Source organism: Molothrus aeneus, chromosome W (assembly GCF_037042795.1).
Source record: "Molothrus aeneus isolate 106 chromosome W, BPBGC_Maene_1.0, whole genome shotgun sequence".
Lineage (NCBI taxonomy): Eukaryota > Metazoa > Chordata > Aves > Passeriformes > Icteridae > Molothrus > Molothrus aeneus.
The window spans coordinates 11824855-11841560 of NC_089679.1; the positions used below are offsets into that span (position 1 = coordinate 11824855).

Below are 16706 nucleotides of genomic sequence, written 5' to 3' on the forward strand. Positions count from 1 at the left end.
CTTTTGATATGTATTTACTTTTTAGAGCTTGTTTGTCTGTCTCCCCTTCCCCCTCCCTCCCCTTCATCTTTTTAAATGCTCTTCAATGAATATTGTCTTTCAAGTCCTACAATGCACTGTAATTCTATTTGGAGGTACCGGAAGTATTTTCCTACATGCTGAATTAAAACTGTCTCAGGTAGGAATAGTAAGTTTTGACAGTTTAAAGGTTCAAAGGTAGGATAGGAAAGAACCCATAAAGAATGAAATTGGAAGTGGAATCAAGATTTTGGCTTTTGTTTCTGAAGGCCACAAGTACCTGCTTGATCTTAACCTGTAATAGAAGGCTCTATTGTCCAAGTTCAGCTCCTGCACAGTATTGACTTATGGCTTCCAATACTATACAGTTGCCTGCACAAGAAGATGAAAGGAATTACTTAAAAATGTGTAATTTTTCCTCTAAAGGTGGAAGAGATGGTACAAAACCATATGACATATTCCTTGCAAGATGTAGGAGGAGATGCCAATTGGCAGCTAGTGGTAGAAGAAGGAGAAATGAAGGTAAGCATTTGTTGTTTTGCTTAATTGATATTAGATTATATGCTGTGAAGATAGATATTTTTATTCTCTTTGAATACTATTACTGAGCAAGTTATGCTGTTAAAACTCCTCTCTGAGAACAGCATTGTTTAAGTTAGGACTGGAGACTATACGAGCTGCAGCTTCTAATATATTCAGCAAAATCTTATGCAGCTCTTGCAATAGCTTTTTCTTTACAGATTCCTGTGGTGGTTTGACAGAAAATATGTTTTCTGGGATGCTGTGGTCAGGCCAATGGGTGCTCAGATTTTAATATTGGCACCTAATGTGGCCATTGGGACATTGGATACGCCTCTGAGAACACGGGGTTAAAAGTAGGGCTCTCCCCCTGGGAGGCTCTCTTGGGTTCTGGCGGGGAAACAGGTCAGACCTCTCCCCTGCCCAGCTGCTGCCGCTGGGTGGGGGAGGGGAAGCCATGCGGGCCGGGTGAGGTAGGAAGGGTGGAGGAGCACCAAGAGACATACGGCAGCCATCCCCCCCAGGAGAGAGAGAGAGAGCCGGTGCCTGTGCCTGTGCCACCTTGAAATTTGATAGCAGCCAGCTGAGAAGAAGAAGAAGGGGGGGGGGGGGGTGTGGCGGCGAGAATGTGCCTGGCAGGGCAGCCATGGGAGTTCTGGACAGGCAGAGACTGAGATTTTTAACCCTTTGCTTGGATGATGGAAACCTTACAAATGCTGATCCTCCTGGAGCTGAATGAGAAGAGAGATAGAGATGAGATAAGAGGAAATGGGTTACGAGAGAAGAATCTTAGGTGGGAGGAGGTGATGGAGTGGCCTTTGGCTGGACTTTTCTTGTATAACCATGGACAGAACCATTTTTTTCCTGTGACACAGAGACTGCATTTAGGGAGAGGCAATGACTTGGAGCCAAGGGAGTGCAGTGATGCTATGGGAGTGCATGAACAGAGACAATGGGTGAGGAGGGTGGTTAGTGCCCTCGATCTTCAGTGGAGGAGAAGATCTCTGTTCTTGAGACCCCTTGGCCCCAGGGTGTGAATTTGGGGGGGAGAGGTGTCCTGAAAGTGAGAGACTGTGCTCTTTTTTTGGAACTGGACAAAGCACCCTTAAAAGGAAAACCCTAGAGGCAGCTCTGGTCCATGCGCAGTGGTGAGAGCATTGGGCATGGAAGGAAGATGTCACGATGGCAAATGATCTCCGGGCGGTGCCACATGTGACAGGAAACACAAGAGGTCTCAACTGTGTTTCCTGGGGAAGCCTATGGCACAAGAGGGACTCCTCACTCCTTGATTAACTGAGAATTATCTAAAGGGTGGCGATGGACTGAGAGTTAGTGATCTGAGGGATGGATGTATTGGAAATTTGGTGGGGAGGAGGAGGAGATGTATTCGTGAAGTTTTCATTTTTCCTTGTGTGTTTCTTTTTTTCCCTTTTCCTTGTAGTTTAGTTAATAATTTTTTTTTTTTTAATTTTTAAGTGGGAGCCTGCTTTGCTTATTGCTGGTCACATCTCACAGCAGAAACCAGGGAGAGGGTATTCTCATGGGGGCACTGGCATTGTGCCAGCGTCAAACCATGACTGACAATTCCTTTCTCATTTTCTTCTACTTAAAACTTCCTGTCAACATGGTGTGCTGTATTGATTTGGCACAGCCTGGGTTTTGCTAGCAGGGGAGGGCTACAGAAGTGGCTTCTGTGAGAAGCTTCTAGAAGCTTCCATCATGTCTGACAGAGCCAATCTCTGATGGCTCTGAAGGTACACATACTGCTGGCCCAATTAGAGAGGTTGGTAACACCTCTGTGATGACATATTTAAGAAGAAAATCAAAACAGTGCGTAGTTTTTTCCGGGGTGGCAAGGCACTGCTGCCAGGGCCATCCTGGTGCATCACACGGCGATGCGTTGCAGCCGCCACCATCTCAGTGCGGCCCGCGGTGAGCCTTGCCTGCCTGGCTCCCCCTAGCCAGCCGTACCGTGGGCAGAAGGGCAGGGGCAGCAGTGGTGGCTTCTCCTTTCTGACACCCTGCATGAAGAGACGAGTTAAATAGCGCCAGCGCCGCGGCAGCTGCCACTGCCCACTAGGTGGCAGTGGGGCCACCTGGTGGCAGTGGAAACATGGCGAACAACTCCCCGATGTAGGACCTGGAGGATCCTGCACTAATCTTTGAATTGGTGGAACTTGTTGGCAATAATACCTACATGCAGCAGTTTTTTTCTAGTCAGAGAAGAGGAGGAAGTGAAGACGTGAGGGAGTACATCATGATGGCACTAAGGTCAGTGGAAAAAGAGGGGGAGGAGGTACTCCAAGCGCCAGAGCCAAGATTCCTCTGCAGGTCGTGGTGAGGACTATGGTTAAGCTGTTCCCCTGCAGCCCACGAAGTCCATGGAGGGTGCAGAGATCCACTGCAGTCTGTGAGAGAAGTACTCACACCAGAGCGGGTGGATGCTAGAGAAAGCTGTGTTCCAGTGAGAGACCCGAATACAGAGAGAGGGCCCCTGCTCCCAGAGATAGAGAAACAGAGGGCCCTTGCTTCCAAACTAGAGCAGCCTATCCTTAGAAGACTGCACCCCATGGACGAGTGACCCACGCCGCAGCAGTTTCAGAAAGACTGTTTCTCCATGGGAAGGACTCACATTGCAGCAATTTTTGGAGGACTGCTGCTTGTGAGATTGGAGCCATGCTGGAGAAGTTCACGGAGAACTGTCTCCTGTGGGAGGGACCCCACAGCATAGCAGGGGAAAGACTCCCCCACCTGAGCGAACAGAAAAAGATCTTGGGTGACGAACTGAAGAAAACCCCCACGCCCTGTCTCCCTGTGCTGTTGGTGGGAAAGAGGGATGGCTGTGAGGGGAAAAAGGTGTTTCAAATGCGTATTTTACTTCTCATTATCCTCCTCTGACTCTCTTAATAATAAATGTACCTTAGACCTTTAAATTTGAAAGTGTTTTGCCCTGGGAATGTTTTCTCCCAATCATCATCTCAACTCATGAGCCCTTTATTAATTATTTTTCCCTCTCCACTGCCCAGTTCAAAGCAAAAGAGAGTGAGTGAACAGCTTTCCTGGGTGCCTGGCATTTTGCCAGTGTCAAAAGACAACATGCAAATTCAATGTATGAAAATCTTATTTGGTAGCAAGTTACTGTAGGCTACTCTGCTGTGCTTGTACACATTCTTGTGTATAGGGATAAATAAAGTAGATTAATTCAGGATGGATAGGCAGGGCAGGCAATTTGGTGGGGGTGGCATTGTATGTAACAGAGGGGCTGGAAGGTATGGAGCTCACAGTTGGCAGTGGCACAGCTGAGACTCTCGGGGTAAGGATCAAGGGAAAAACAAATAAAGCATGGAGGCTACCCAGCAAGGATGATGACACTGATGAATTATTCTTTAAGGAACTAAGGGACACTTCTAAGTCAACCACCCTTGTCCTTATGGGAGACTTCAACTTGCCAGATGTTAACCACACAGCTGGTAGAAGCAAGTCCAGGAGATCCCTAAAACACCTGGATGACAACTTCGTGGTACAGGTGCTAAGGGAGCTGACTAGGAAAGATGCCCTCCTTGATTTGTTGCTTGTTAACAGAGAGGGTCTTGTGAGGGGAGATTGGTGGCTGTCTTGACCACAGTGACAACGAAGCAATCGAGTTTAAAATCTCTGTTGACAGGAGAAAAAGTGTCAGCAAAGCTTCAAGCCTGGAAATGAGGAGAGCAGACTTCAGGTTGTTCAGGGAACTAGTGAGTAAGGTTCCCTGGGAAAATGCTTTTGAAGGTGCTGCGGTCCATCAGTGCTCGTCAGTTTTTAAACACCATCTCCTAAGGGCACAGGAGCAGGCAACTGCCAAATGTCGGAAGTCAAGCAGATGAGGCAGAAGGCTGGTTTAGCTGAACAGTGATCTTCTTTTGGAGATAAGCAAAAAAAGAAGGTGTATGGACATTGGAAGCAAGGTCAGGTGACATGGGAGGACTACTGAGATATTGCTCGCCACTGTAGGGAGAAAATTTGTGTGGACAAAGCACCATTAGGGTTCAAGATGGCCAACACTGTAAAGGACAGCAAAAAGGGCTTTTTAATATGTTAACAGCAAAAGGAGAATCAGAGATAACATTGTTCTGTGGCTTGATGAATTCAGTCACCTCACAAACAGGCACACAGATGAAGCAGAGACATTTACTGCTTTCTTCACCTCTCTCATCAATACCAATGATGGCCTCTGGGACCCCCAGAGCCCTGAGCTAGAGGATCACAGCTGCGAGAATGACAAACTCCCAGTCAATAGTGAAATTGTGCAGGATGTGCTGCTCCAGCTGGATTCCTATAAGTCTATGGGACCTGATGAGATTAATCCAAAAATGCTCAAAGAGTTGGCTAATGTCATCGTGAGGCCACTCTCAATGATTTCTCAATGGTCTTGGGAATCTGGAGAGGTCCCAGTTGACTGGATGCTCGGTAACATTATCCCAGTTTTCAAGAAGCACAAGAGGGATGGTCCTGGTAAGTACAGACCTTTCGGTCTGACTTCAATGCCTGGTAAAATTATGAAGACTATTCTGGGAGTTATTGAACAACACCTGAAGGACAACGCAATCACTGATCACAGCCAGCATGGCTTCATGAGGGGAAAGTCCAGTTTGACAAACTTCATTTCCTTTTATGACAAGGTAGCCCACCTAGTTGATCAAGGGAAGCTAGTTAATGTAATCTTCTGGGATTTCAGTAAAGCTCCATTTTAAAGCTCAGGGCTTCATTTTAGGGCCAGTTCTCTTCAACATCTTCATAAATGACTCGGACACAGGACTCAAAAAGATACTAAGTAAGTTTGCTGATGACACTAAATTGGGAGAAGCCGATCATTTGAAGTTTAACAAAGGCAAGTGACTGATTCTGCATCTGGAATGGGACAACCCTGGATGTACATACAGACTAGGGAACAAGAGGCTGGAGGGCAGCCCCTGGGAAGAGATCTGTGCATTTGGGTTCACGGCAAGTTGAATATGAGTCAGGAGTGTGCCCTGGCAGTCATAAGACTCAACCAGGTGCTGGGGTGACTAAGTTCAGCATCATGAACCGGTCAAAGGAGGTGATTGTCCCACTCTGCTCTACACTGGTGCAGCCTCACCTCAAGTCCTGTGTGCAGTTTTGGACACCTCAATATAATAAGCAAATAAAGCCATTGGAGAGAATCCAAAGGAGGGCAATGAAGATGATGAAGGGCCTTGAGCAGAAGCCATATGAGGAGTAGCTGAGGTCATTTGGTTTGTTCAGCCTGGAGAAGAGGCGATTGAGGGGAGACCTTATTGCAGTCTACAACTTCCTCATGAGCAGAAGCAGGCAGGCAGTCTGGCAACTGATCTCTTTTCTGTGGTGGCCAGTCATAGGACCCGAGGGAATGACATGAAGCTGAGTCAGGGGATATGTAGCTTGGATATAAGGAAAAGGTTCTTTGCTCAGAGGGTGGTTGGACACTGGAACAGGCTCCTCAGGGAAGTGGTCACAGCACCAAGCCTGTCTGAGTTCAAGAAGCATTTGGACGATACTCTCAGGCACATGGTGTGCTTCTTGGGGCTGTCTTGTGCAGAGTCAGGAGATGGACTCGATGTTCCTTGTGGGTGCCTTCCAACTGAGCATATTCTGTACTATTAACCATTTTTGGATTTGAGATTTTTCAAAATAGTGGTGTTTTCATGTGATTTGCTTTTCAAGAATATCTGCATTGGTAGTTACCATAGAACACTGACATGGCAAATTATTCTTTTGTTAGTGTTCTGTGTAAGTTTTTATCAAAGCTGATGAAATTAGTATAAAAACATGGGCAGTGTTGACGATTTCTCTTCATTTCTGTCTTTGTGTTTGACCACAGGTGTACAGAAGAGAGGTGGAAGAAAATGGAATAGTGTTAGATCCTTTGAAAGCAACACATGCCGTTAAAGGGGTAACAGGGCATGAAGTTTGCCACTACTTCTGGAATGTTGATGTTCGTAATGACTGGGAAAGTAAGGAATCCCTTCTTAATCTTTGCATGTTTATCAGCAAGCATGTAGTTTAATATCTGTGCTTGTTTACTGATGGATTTTTATTTCCCCTCCCCTTAGCAACTATTGAAAATTTCCATGTTGTGGAAAATCTAGCTGATAATGCCATCATCATTTACCAGATGCATAAGGTAATAACACTTTGCCTGTATACAAACCTTAGTGAGACAATCTGGACTATATGTGTTCTAATCTATTCTGAAATACTTTACCATCTTAACAATTTAAAATATTATCCAGAACAACAGTTTAGAACAATTTCTCTATTGAACTGCAATTTTGTAAATTTTTCAAACTTGGCTTGATAGCATACTTGTTTGTGTATCTATCTGATATAGTTTGTAATAACAAATGAGCACTGTTTTTAATCTCTTAAGAATATCACTGGCAGCAAGGCAAGGTTCATCTCATGAAAACTGAAGCAATAAATTGGCACTGAATACAAAGAAGAAACCCCTACCCCTGTATCATACATTTTGTTGCAATAATGCAAATTATTGTTGACCAGAATTAGTTGACATTCTGCATTTGCATTATGAGGTCTTATAATTCCTGGTACATTTATTCTTTTAACTTCATTATGGTTTTCACCCCAACTAGCTCTGATTTAGCTTTACTAAAATGTTCATTTGACTTATAACCCAATAGCTATAATCTAACAGGTTCTAAAAATTTGGAATGAAGTGCACACTCTTTTCTTTAATCTTGCATGATTCTAAGTATTAGTATATTCATATATTGAAACAATTTTTTTAAAAACTGGTAATGTGGTTATCTTAAAACTGATGGAACAGCAGACTGATTTTTGAACAACACAGTTGTATGAACTAAATAGTGTTGTGGTAAAAGCTAGACTTTTTGCCCATATTGAGTGTCGGGAAAATGGCTTCTGTACAGTTTTGCTTTATTTTATGACACTTTGCTTCTGAAACGTTCTCTTAGATAATACCAATTTACCATATCTATTTCATTAAAGTAGTAACTTGTTTAAATAATATTTGTTAGAAGTATTTCTTGTGCTCTCTCTCTCACCATATTTATGGAGACATAAATAACTGTAGATGCTTCTATTTTTATTTAACCACTAGTTCAGTTTGTAGCTTACAAGTATTAATTACAATGTAAACCTGAGATTGAGAGAACAGGAGAGGAAGTGCCTCTTCCTGGTTGTCTACTGAAAGTCATTGCTACTTTGCTCCCTGCCTTTCAAAGGCCTTAAACTTTCGCCTTAAATTTTTAAAATTAAGTATAGCCATATAACCTGTTATACATCTGTACAACACCTGTGTTCTGCTTGAGTTTTCAAAACTGCATGAAATTACTAACTTGAATGAACTTTTTTACTTAAATAACATGACTGACCTGTTTTGCCTTGTTTGTTTTTTTCCTTTATCTAAGGATAGTAAATACTTAATTTGCAAAACTGGAAAAGCTTATATTCAGGTGTTTCTCTGCAGAGAGTGTGGCCGGCTTCTCAAAGGGATGTGCTGTATTTGTCTGCCATCAGAAAAATACCAGCATTCAGTGAAAATGATCCTGAAACATGGATTGTTTGCAATTTCTCTGTGGAACATGACAGTGCTCCTGTAAGTATTATTTTCATTCTATCAAGTTCTGCTTCAGAGATGCCATTTTTCTATTATGTGTTGTGATGCTCTTGCAATACTGGGGGGAGGGGAGGGAGATAGGGGGCATATTCAAAAATACATTTTGCTTATACCAGATGATACAATGACCCGATGGAAGCATTCTGAACCAAAAACTTTCTTACCTTATCTCAACAGTTGGCAGATCTAAGGTGTTGCAGAAAAATGGAAGCAAAATTTCTGGTGAAAACTTTTTAAAGAATTGAGGTTCCTTCATATGGAATTGAATAAATAACTCTTCAGTATTGCCCGACATGGGGATAGGCTTGTATAACTAGATATGGAATCTGTTAAACCTACAGCTTACACAGTTCTGCCTTGGTTCTGTCAGACAGTAGCAATGATTGTTTTCTCTGTAGTTTCTGTGCTGAATACTATGCCATTGCCTGCTTACAAGGGAAAAGTTACTAACTGATATTTGTAAACACTGATGCATTATTCATTAGATGTTTCCTTACTTGTCACAATCATTGAAATAATTCACTGTATTAAGCAAGCAGAAACTTGAGATTCAGGCATTTCAGTTTAACCCTTTCTCTACTCACCATGTACCTTTAATTTCATTCACATTCATGTCACATCCATGTAGTGCTAGAAGGCAAACTCCCAGAAACATAACTTTTGGACTACCTTAGACTTTATATTAAATTAAAATGTTAGCATTCAAATATGCTGAAATAAACCTAGTTTGAAGTTTACAAATGTTTCTTTTTTTTTTGATAGATGAACAATCGTTGTGTCCGTGCCAAAATAAATATTGCTATGATTTGTCAGACTTTAGTAAGCCCACCAGAGGGGAACAAGGAAATAAGCAGGGACAATATCCTATGCAAGATTACATATGTAGCTAATGGTAAGTCTAAAATTATTCAGGATGACATTAATTATATATGTTAATTCCTTGGAGCTGAATACTGGGGAACAAAAATGTTGCTGCAGTTTTCTGTTAAATTTATGTATAGGATCACACTTCTGGTCTTCATGGTCAAAATTACTCAAATTCATGTGCTACATCAATCAGTGAATGGGATCTTTCATTGTGTTGCATTTTGAGAGCAATAAATGAAAGTCATGTGTAGCTCAGTCCTAAGTACAGAACCTTGGGGTGAAGGGGGGAGTGGGCAGAAGAAATGTCTGCAATTGGCATGACTTGGCATGAGCTTTAAGTTTTAGTAATAATCTGGGGGTTTTATTCATGCATTACTATCAGGTTTTTTTACACAATTCATGTTTGTGAAAGGATGCTTGCAAACTACAGTATAATGTAGTCTACTTTTTTTTTTTAACTGACAGAATCTTTGTTTTTGAATGCAAAGTTAGCAAAACCAAACTGTATTTTTACTGTCCCCAGTATTCAGCAGTATATTATAGTATTGGAACCTCATACCTATTATCTCCTCTCCTGTAGCTGCAAAATACTTCGAGTATCTCACCTGCTTATTATTTTTGACCACCGATTACATAGCTTGTTAAATAATCACAATCTGAAAATTGCATTCAGTAAATCTTTGCCATATAGGAGTGATACAACTTATATTAAATCCTGTACGAATAATACTGTATTATGTTAAATTCTGGGGTAAGCTCCTTTGTTTCTTGTTTAGAAGTTTCACAATTATTTAAAATATATATCTTCATTGACAAATTCTGAACTGTGATTTTATGGGAAGTGGCAGCTTTTTCAGCAAAGTATTTGACCAGTGAATTTAAGCATAATTTATAATCAGAGCAAATTTTGCTTGAAGTGCTTTAAAAATAATTTGTAAGACATTGGCTATGTAGCAACTCTGCAGGCAAATGCAGCAGTTATTGAAAAGTTAAGGCTTGACTTCTATGTTCTTTGAAATGAGAAGTAGCTTGAGTCTGTCTTTCCATTGTTTTTTGGAAGTACTTAAAGAATATCATCTTTCATTTGGGCATTCCTCAAAGCCAACACACCATGTTTAATATTTTCTAAATAGTAGCATTGTAGAACCGGACTAAATTAGAGTAATAAGAGTAGAAAGCACTGCTATACAAGCTGAAAGGGTCTAAATTCTGCACATTATCCTTTCCTGCTACTTCAGAAAGAATTACAGGAATACAAACTTAAATTTTCTTTTCTAGCTTTTAGCAGATTTGTTGTATTTCAATGATTGGCTTACTGTCTACTTCTAGTGAACCCAGGAGGATGGGCACCAGCATCAGTGTTACGGGCAGTGGCAAAACGAGAATATCCAAAATTCTTAAAGCGTTTTACATCATATGTGCAAGAGAAAACGGCAGGAAAGCCTATTTTATTCTAGCATTAGCAGGTATGCATTCATTTTTTTTATTCTTGATTCACTATTTTAAATATTTAAGGCCAAACAGAAGTATGTGATCCAGAAATGTCTTTCTAGCATAAATTCAGTGGTTGGATTTAATACATGTAGATGGCTACAGGCACTTCAGGATGGATAGGCAGGGCAGGCAATTTGGTGGGGGTGGCATTGTATGTAACAGAGGGGCTGGAAGGTATGGAGCTCACAGTTGGCAGTGGCACAGCTGAGACTCTCGGGGTAAGGATCAAGGGAAAAACAAATAAAGCATGGAGGCTACCCAGCAAGGATGATGACACTGATGAATTATTCTTTAAGGAACTAAGGGACACTTCTAAGTCAACCACCCTTGTCCTTATGGGAGACTTCAACTTGCCAGATGTTAACCACACAGCTGGTAGAAGCAAGTCCAGGAGATCCCTAAAACACCTGGATGACAACTTCGTGGTACAGGTGCTAAGGGAGCTGACTAGGAAAGATGCCCTCCTTGATTTGTTGCTTGTTAACAGAGAGGGTCTTGTGAGGGGAGATTGGTGGCTGTCTTGACCACAGTGACAACGAAGCAATCGAGTTTAAAATCTCTGTTGACAGGAGAAAAAGTGTCAGCAAAGCTTCAAGCCTGGAAATGAGGAGAGCAGACTTCAGGTTGTTCAGGGAACTAGTGAGTAAGGTTCCCTGGGAAAATGCTTTTGAAGGTGCTGCGGTCCATCAGTGCTCGTCAGTTTTTAAACACCATCTCCTAAGGGCACAGGAGCAGGCAACTGCCAAATGTCGGAAGTCAAGCAGATGAGGCAGAAGGCTGGTTTAGCTGAACAGTGATCTTCTTTTGGAGATAAGCAAAAAAAGAAGGTGTATGGACATTGGAAGCAAGGTCAGGTGACATGGGAGGACTACTGAGATATTGCTCGCCACTGTAGGGAGAAAATTTGTGTGGACAAAGCACCATTAGGGTTCAAGATGGCCAACACTGTAAAGGACAGCAAAAAGGGCTTTTTAATACGTTAACAGCAAAAGGAGAATCAGAGATAACATTGTTCTGTGGCTTGATGAATTCAGTCACCTCACAAACAGGCACACAGATGAAGCAGAGACATTTACTGCTTTCTTCACCTCTCTCATCAATACCAATGATGGCCTCTGGGACCCCCAGAGCCCTGAGCTAGAGGATCACAGCTGCGAGAATGACAAACTCCCAGTCAATAGTGAAATTGTGCAGGATGTGCTGCTCCAGCTGGATTCCTATAAGTCTATGGGACCTGATGAGATTAATCCAAAAATGCTCAAAGAGTTGGCTAATGTCATCGTGAGGCCACTCTCAATGATTTCTCAATGGTCTTGGGAATCTGGAGAGGTCCCAGTTGACTGGATGCTCGGTAACATTATCCCAGTTTTCAAGAAGCACAAGAGGGATGGTCCTGGTAAGTACAGACCTTTCGGTCTGACTTCAATGCCTGGTAAAATTATGAAGACTATTCTGGGAGTTATTGAACAACACCTGAAGGACAACGCAATCACTGATCACAGCCAGCATGGCTTCATGAGGGGAAAGTCCAGTTTGACAAACTTCATTTCCTTTTATGACAAGGTAGCCCACCTAGTTGATCAAGGGAAGCTAGTTAATGTAATCTTCTGGGATTTCAGTAAAGCTCCATTTTAAAGCTCAGGGCTTCATTTTAGGGCCAGTTCTCTTCAACATCTTCATAAATGACTCGGACACAGGACTCAAAAAGATACTAAGTAAGTTTGCTGATGACACTAAATTGGGAGAAGCCGATCATTTGAAGTTTAACAAAGGCAAGTGACTGATTCTGCATCTGGAATGGGACAACCCTGGATGTACATACAGACTAGGGAACAAGAGGCTGGAGGGCAGCCCCTGGGAAGAGATCTGTGCATTTGGGTTCACGGCAAGTTGAATATGAGTCAGGAGTGTGCCCTGGCAGTCATAAGACTCAACCAGGTGCTGGGGTGACTAAGTTCAGCATCATGAACCGGTCAAAGGAGGTGATTGTCCCACTCTGCTCTACACTGGTGCAGCCTCACCTCAAGTCCTGTGTGCAGTTTTGGACACCTCAATATAATAAGCAAATAAAGCCATTGGAGAGAATCCAAAGGAGGGCAATGAAGATGATGAAGGGCCTTGAGCAGAAGCCATATGAGGAGTAGCTGAGGTCATTTGGTTTGTTCAGCCTGGAGAAGAGGCGATTGAGGGGAGACCTTATTGCAGTCTACAACTTCCTCATGAGCAGAAGCAGGCAGGCAGTCTGGCAACTGATCTCTTTTCTGTGGTGGCCAGTCATAGGACCCGAGGGAATGACATGAAGCTGAGTCAGGGGATATGTAGCTTGGATATAAGGAAAAGGTTCTTTGCTCAGAGGGTGGTTGGACACTGGAACAGGCTCCTCAGGGAAGTGGTCACAGCACCAAGCCTGTCTGAGTTCAAGAAGCATTTGGACGATACTCTCAGGCACATGGTGTGCTTCTTGGGGCTGTCTTGTGCAGAGTCAGGAGATGGACTCGATGTTCCTTGTGGGTGCCTTCCAACTCCTATATTCTATCATTCTCTGAAAATGGGGTTTTATAATTTTTCTATGTATGCCATAGGCTACCTCTCTTTTTAGATTCTGTTTATTGTCAGACTCCCAAAGTCATAGTAGTTTCATCCTTCTGTAAGAGGTAGCCCAGTAATGATTCTCTTTTTTAATTGTATATTGTTAAAGAACTAGTGTAGGTGGATCATTTAAAACACAGCTGTCTCTAGCCAGCAGTTCAAATGTGATAATATTGCTGATACTATTTAAGGGGTTTAACAAGTTCTGGTTTTCCTATTAATGTTCAGAATTTTCGCTACTGTGTTTTGTCTTTACAGTGATCAGAACAAGACTGGGTGAGCATTCCACCTTGAAGTGACTGATAAGTGCATAGTGCACTCAATGTTGGAACAAAGGATCTATAGTCTTTTTATCATTTCTAGGGTTTGTATACTGAAGTAAAGAAGCACTGCATTACCATGAGGCTGAATATTTAATACTAACTGTCCCCTAAATGTTTTGCCGAGTCAGTGTGTAATGATCAATAGATGTTTTGATAACATGCATATGGCTATTTTGATTGCTTTAGAAGAGGAAGAATGTGTACAGCTTTGAATCACCAACTGGGGTTACTGCTTTAATTTTGAACAACTTGCAGAATTTCGCTGTCAACATTCCGAAGATACTAGTGCAGTTTTTGTGCATGTCTAAAAAGCACAAAAGACAAATGCACGTATAGCATACTCTATGTGCTTTATGTGCACAAAAATCTGTAGTATTTTGGTGGGGAGGGAGTTCAGTAAAGCCTAAGTGACTTATTAACAGGTTTTGTTTTGTTATAATCATAGTTCATTGCCATTTGTTTCTATAATGAATCATCTTGTTACATAAAATGTCAGGTAATAATTGAAGTCTGTCAATATCCTTATGACTTTGCCTTTTCTATTGTCTTACTCTTATGAAGATCTTTGGCTCTGAAGGAATAAGAGTGTGAAAAGCTTTATTTTTTCCCAGGTATGTTTCTATTGGATTTTTTAGTTATGCAATATGTGCTAAAGAAATGTTGCTATTAAACATGATCCAGAAATTTCTAGGAAGATTCTGTATGAGAGGGCAAGACAGTGCCTGAAAGCCTAAAATCATCTGATCATTATAAATGTGGACTGCTTTCTTGCATATCTGGGGCTTTCCCAAAGCTGTGAGAAGGTACACTATAATATTTACTGAAGTAATTTAGACTACATAAGACACCATTCCCAACCTAGAATGAGGATGAGTACATTATTTTCAGATCCTGCATGTGTTTTTCTCATCTTGATAAAGCCATGGTATGAGGTTCATATAGAAAATAAGTTGCACTGATACTTGCCTCAATCAAAAACTCATCAGTTATTAGGATGTATAGTTCATATTGGAAAGTTCTGTCTATTTGCTATGATAATTTGTCAGATATTTGCCTGCCTATGATTCTGGATATGCTCATTAAGAGAAGTGTCTGGCAGACTAGTACTGATTTTGAGGTCTTTTATCCATGTCCTGTAGCTGGAAACTCTTCAGAGACTGCTGGATGTTTCACTGACCCGTGTATTTCAAGAAAAAAGTTCCAGATTTAGTTTTTTCTCTCAAAAGAAAACTGAAAGTCTTGTTTGCTATAGTATGGTAGGTAACTGAAAATAAATAAAAAATAGCAATTTAATAAAGATTTGGTGAATTATTAAATGTGATCTGCACAGTGTTGAAAAAATACTTTGTTCATTTTCTTTATAGAGATGAGATAATACATAACACACAATTACACATGCATGCAGCTTTCATGTTCCATAACTTTTTCCTTTTTATTTGCCTTTTTCAAATGGTGTACATGGAATATGCCTTATTACAGAGTTATTTTATTAATTTGAATATCTAGAAAAGTGCCTATATGTTAATGCTAGTAAGGCAAATAAGATAAAAAGCTGTATGTTTACTACATCACTAGTGAACATTTTATGTAGTAATGTTAAAAAATATATCTCAAATATACTTCTTCATTTTAAAATCAACCAAGCAGTGGTTAATTCCACCATAGCTACTGATGAGAATGTAAAGGGAAAAAAAGTCCAAAATATAAAGAGCTTAACTCCATTTTTGCCTTTTCTTGTAGTTGTTGAACACAGGCAACTAACTGTTCATTAATTTAATTGGATAACTTAATTTTGCAAAGGTATGGGAAGTTTACAAACCAGTATATAATTCTTATATCATTAGTATTAGTTGCATTTGCACAAAATATGATGTACTTTTGCAATTCTGTAAATAAAATTGAACTACAGATACTAATTGTAAATAATATTTTGCTTTTAAATAAAAGCACTGGTACTTCACTACAGCTGGCCCTGCCCAATCAGAGTTGTAAGTCTTCTTAAAGAATATGGAAGGAGTTGCAAAATTGAGAAATAGGTATTAATTAATTGACTGCTTTAAAAACAAGTTTTAAAAGGCAGCTATCAGCATCTCAGATTGTCCATGAGCAAGTAGCCATTACGTCTTTTCTTCTAGAAGGGATCTTTCACGTTTTAAGTTCCCCTTGTCTTTTGAGTCTAACCCTCTTTCCAGTCACTGCCACATATCTGTGCATTCTGAGTTCTCTTCTTCCTGTTAAAGGATCTGTAGTATTTATACAGCTGTGGGCTTTGCAGAAGCAGCCCATTATTCTAGAATGTCTGTTTTCATAAGCTGAACAAATTTGAAGGGCTGAGAAGACAGTTTTCTGATCCATCACATATTGTTCTCTGAATATCTGTGTCCGTTTGGTGAATTTGAATGTTGCTGATCTAGATGTGAAGGAAATTATTTTGTAGAACTTGTATTGGGAATGAGAATGAGAGATGGTCATTGTTATCCTGTCTGAAAACCTGAAAATCTTATTTTGACAAATTTATCTGTGGAAAATTTGATACATCATGGAAAAAAAATTACCTTTTACTTAATTGGGCTGAGCTGGCTGATGTGAAGTTGTGCAGAATCTCTTTTAACTAATCAGATTGTCCATCTGTATTTTTTGTCAAGTTGTACAGATTACGCTGTATTTGAATTGCCACCATTCATCTACAGATTGAAATCATTAATCATATTTTTCAATACCTTGAGTGTATAGAGCATAACTGTTTTGTTCTATAATAGCTTTATGTTCCTAATGATAAATATTTAAAAATTAAAAAGAAGTTGGTCCTTCCATGGTAAAATCACAAACTTTGAACCAGTATTTTAAAGTGAAAAGTATTAAAAAATATGAAGAAAAATCCTGATTTGTAGTTATTTTTAACTTCCAGTGTTTTGGAGAAACTTATTTAAAACATTTAACCTTGTAACCAACTTTTGGATTGTGTATAAAGTTATATACAATACTATACTGTAAGGAAACCATTTGACAGGAAAACAGTTTGCATATATTACGGAGGTAGTCATAGAATCATAGAACCAGTAAAGTTGGAAAAGACCTCCAAGATCATCAAGTCCAACCTTTGACCGAACATCATCATAGCAGAAAGTGCCATGTCCAGTTGTTTCTTGAACACTTCCAGGGATGGTGACTCCACCAGTTCCCTTGATGCCTGGAAATAGAACAAAACCTTCCCAAACAATGTTAAAATGATAATATAAAAGCAAACCTTTACTTGAAAG

At 40.6% G+C, this 16706-nt stretch overlaps 1 protein-coding gene across 3 annotated transcripts in view; it reads left to right on the plus strand.

Moving 5' to 3' along the window:
- The window catches only part of LOC136568515 (ceramide transfer protein-like), a 162436-nt gene extending 146110 nt beyond the window's left edge, over positions 1-16326 (plus strand). For all 3 annotated transcript variants that reach the window (XM_066568524.1, XM_066568523.1, XM_066568522.1), the window contains 7 exons: positions 445-540; positions 6395-6527; positions 6627-6697; positions 8024-8152; positions 8936-9065; positions 10370-10506; positions 13382-16326. In XM_066568524.1, the coding sequence (XP_066424621.1) occupies positions 445-540; positions 6395-6527; positions 6627-6697; positions 8024-8152; positions 8936-9065; positions 10370-10497 (687 nt within the window). In that variant the 3' untranslated portion in view covers positions 10498-10506; positions 13382-16326. The remainder of the gene's footprint in view (positions 1-444; positions 541-6394; positions 6528-6626; positions 6698-8023; positions 8153-8935; positions 9066-10369; positions 10507-13381) is intronic.
- Positions 16327-16706: the final 380 nt, after the last annotated feature.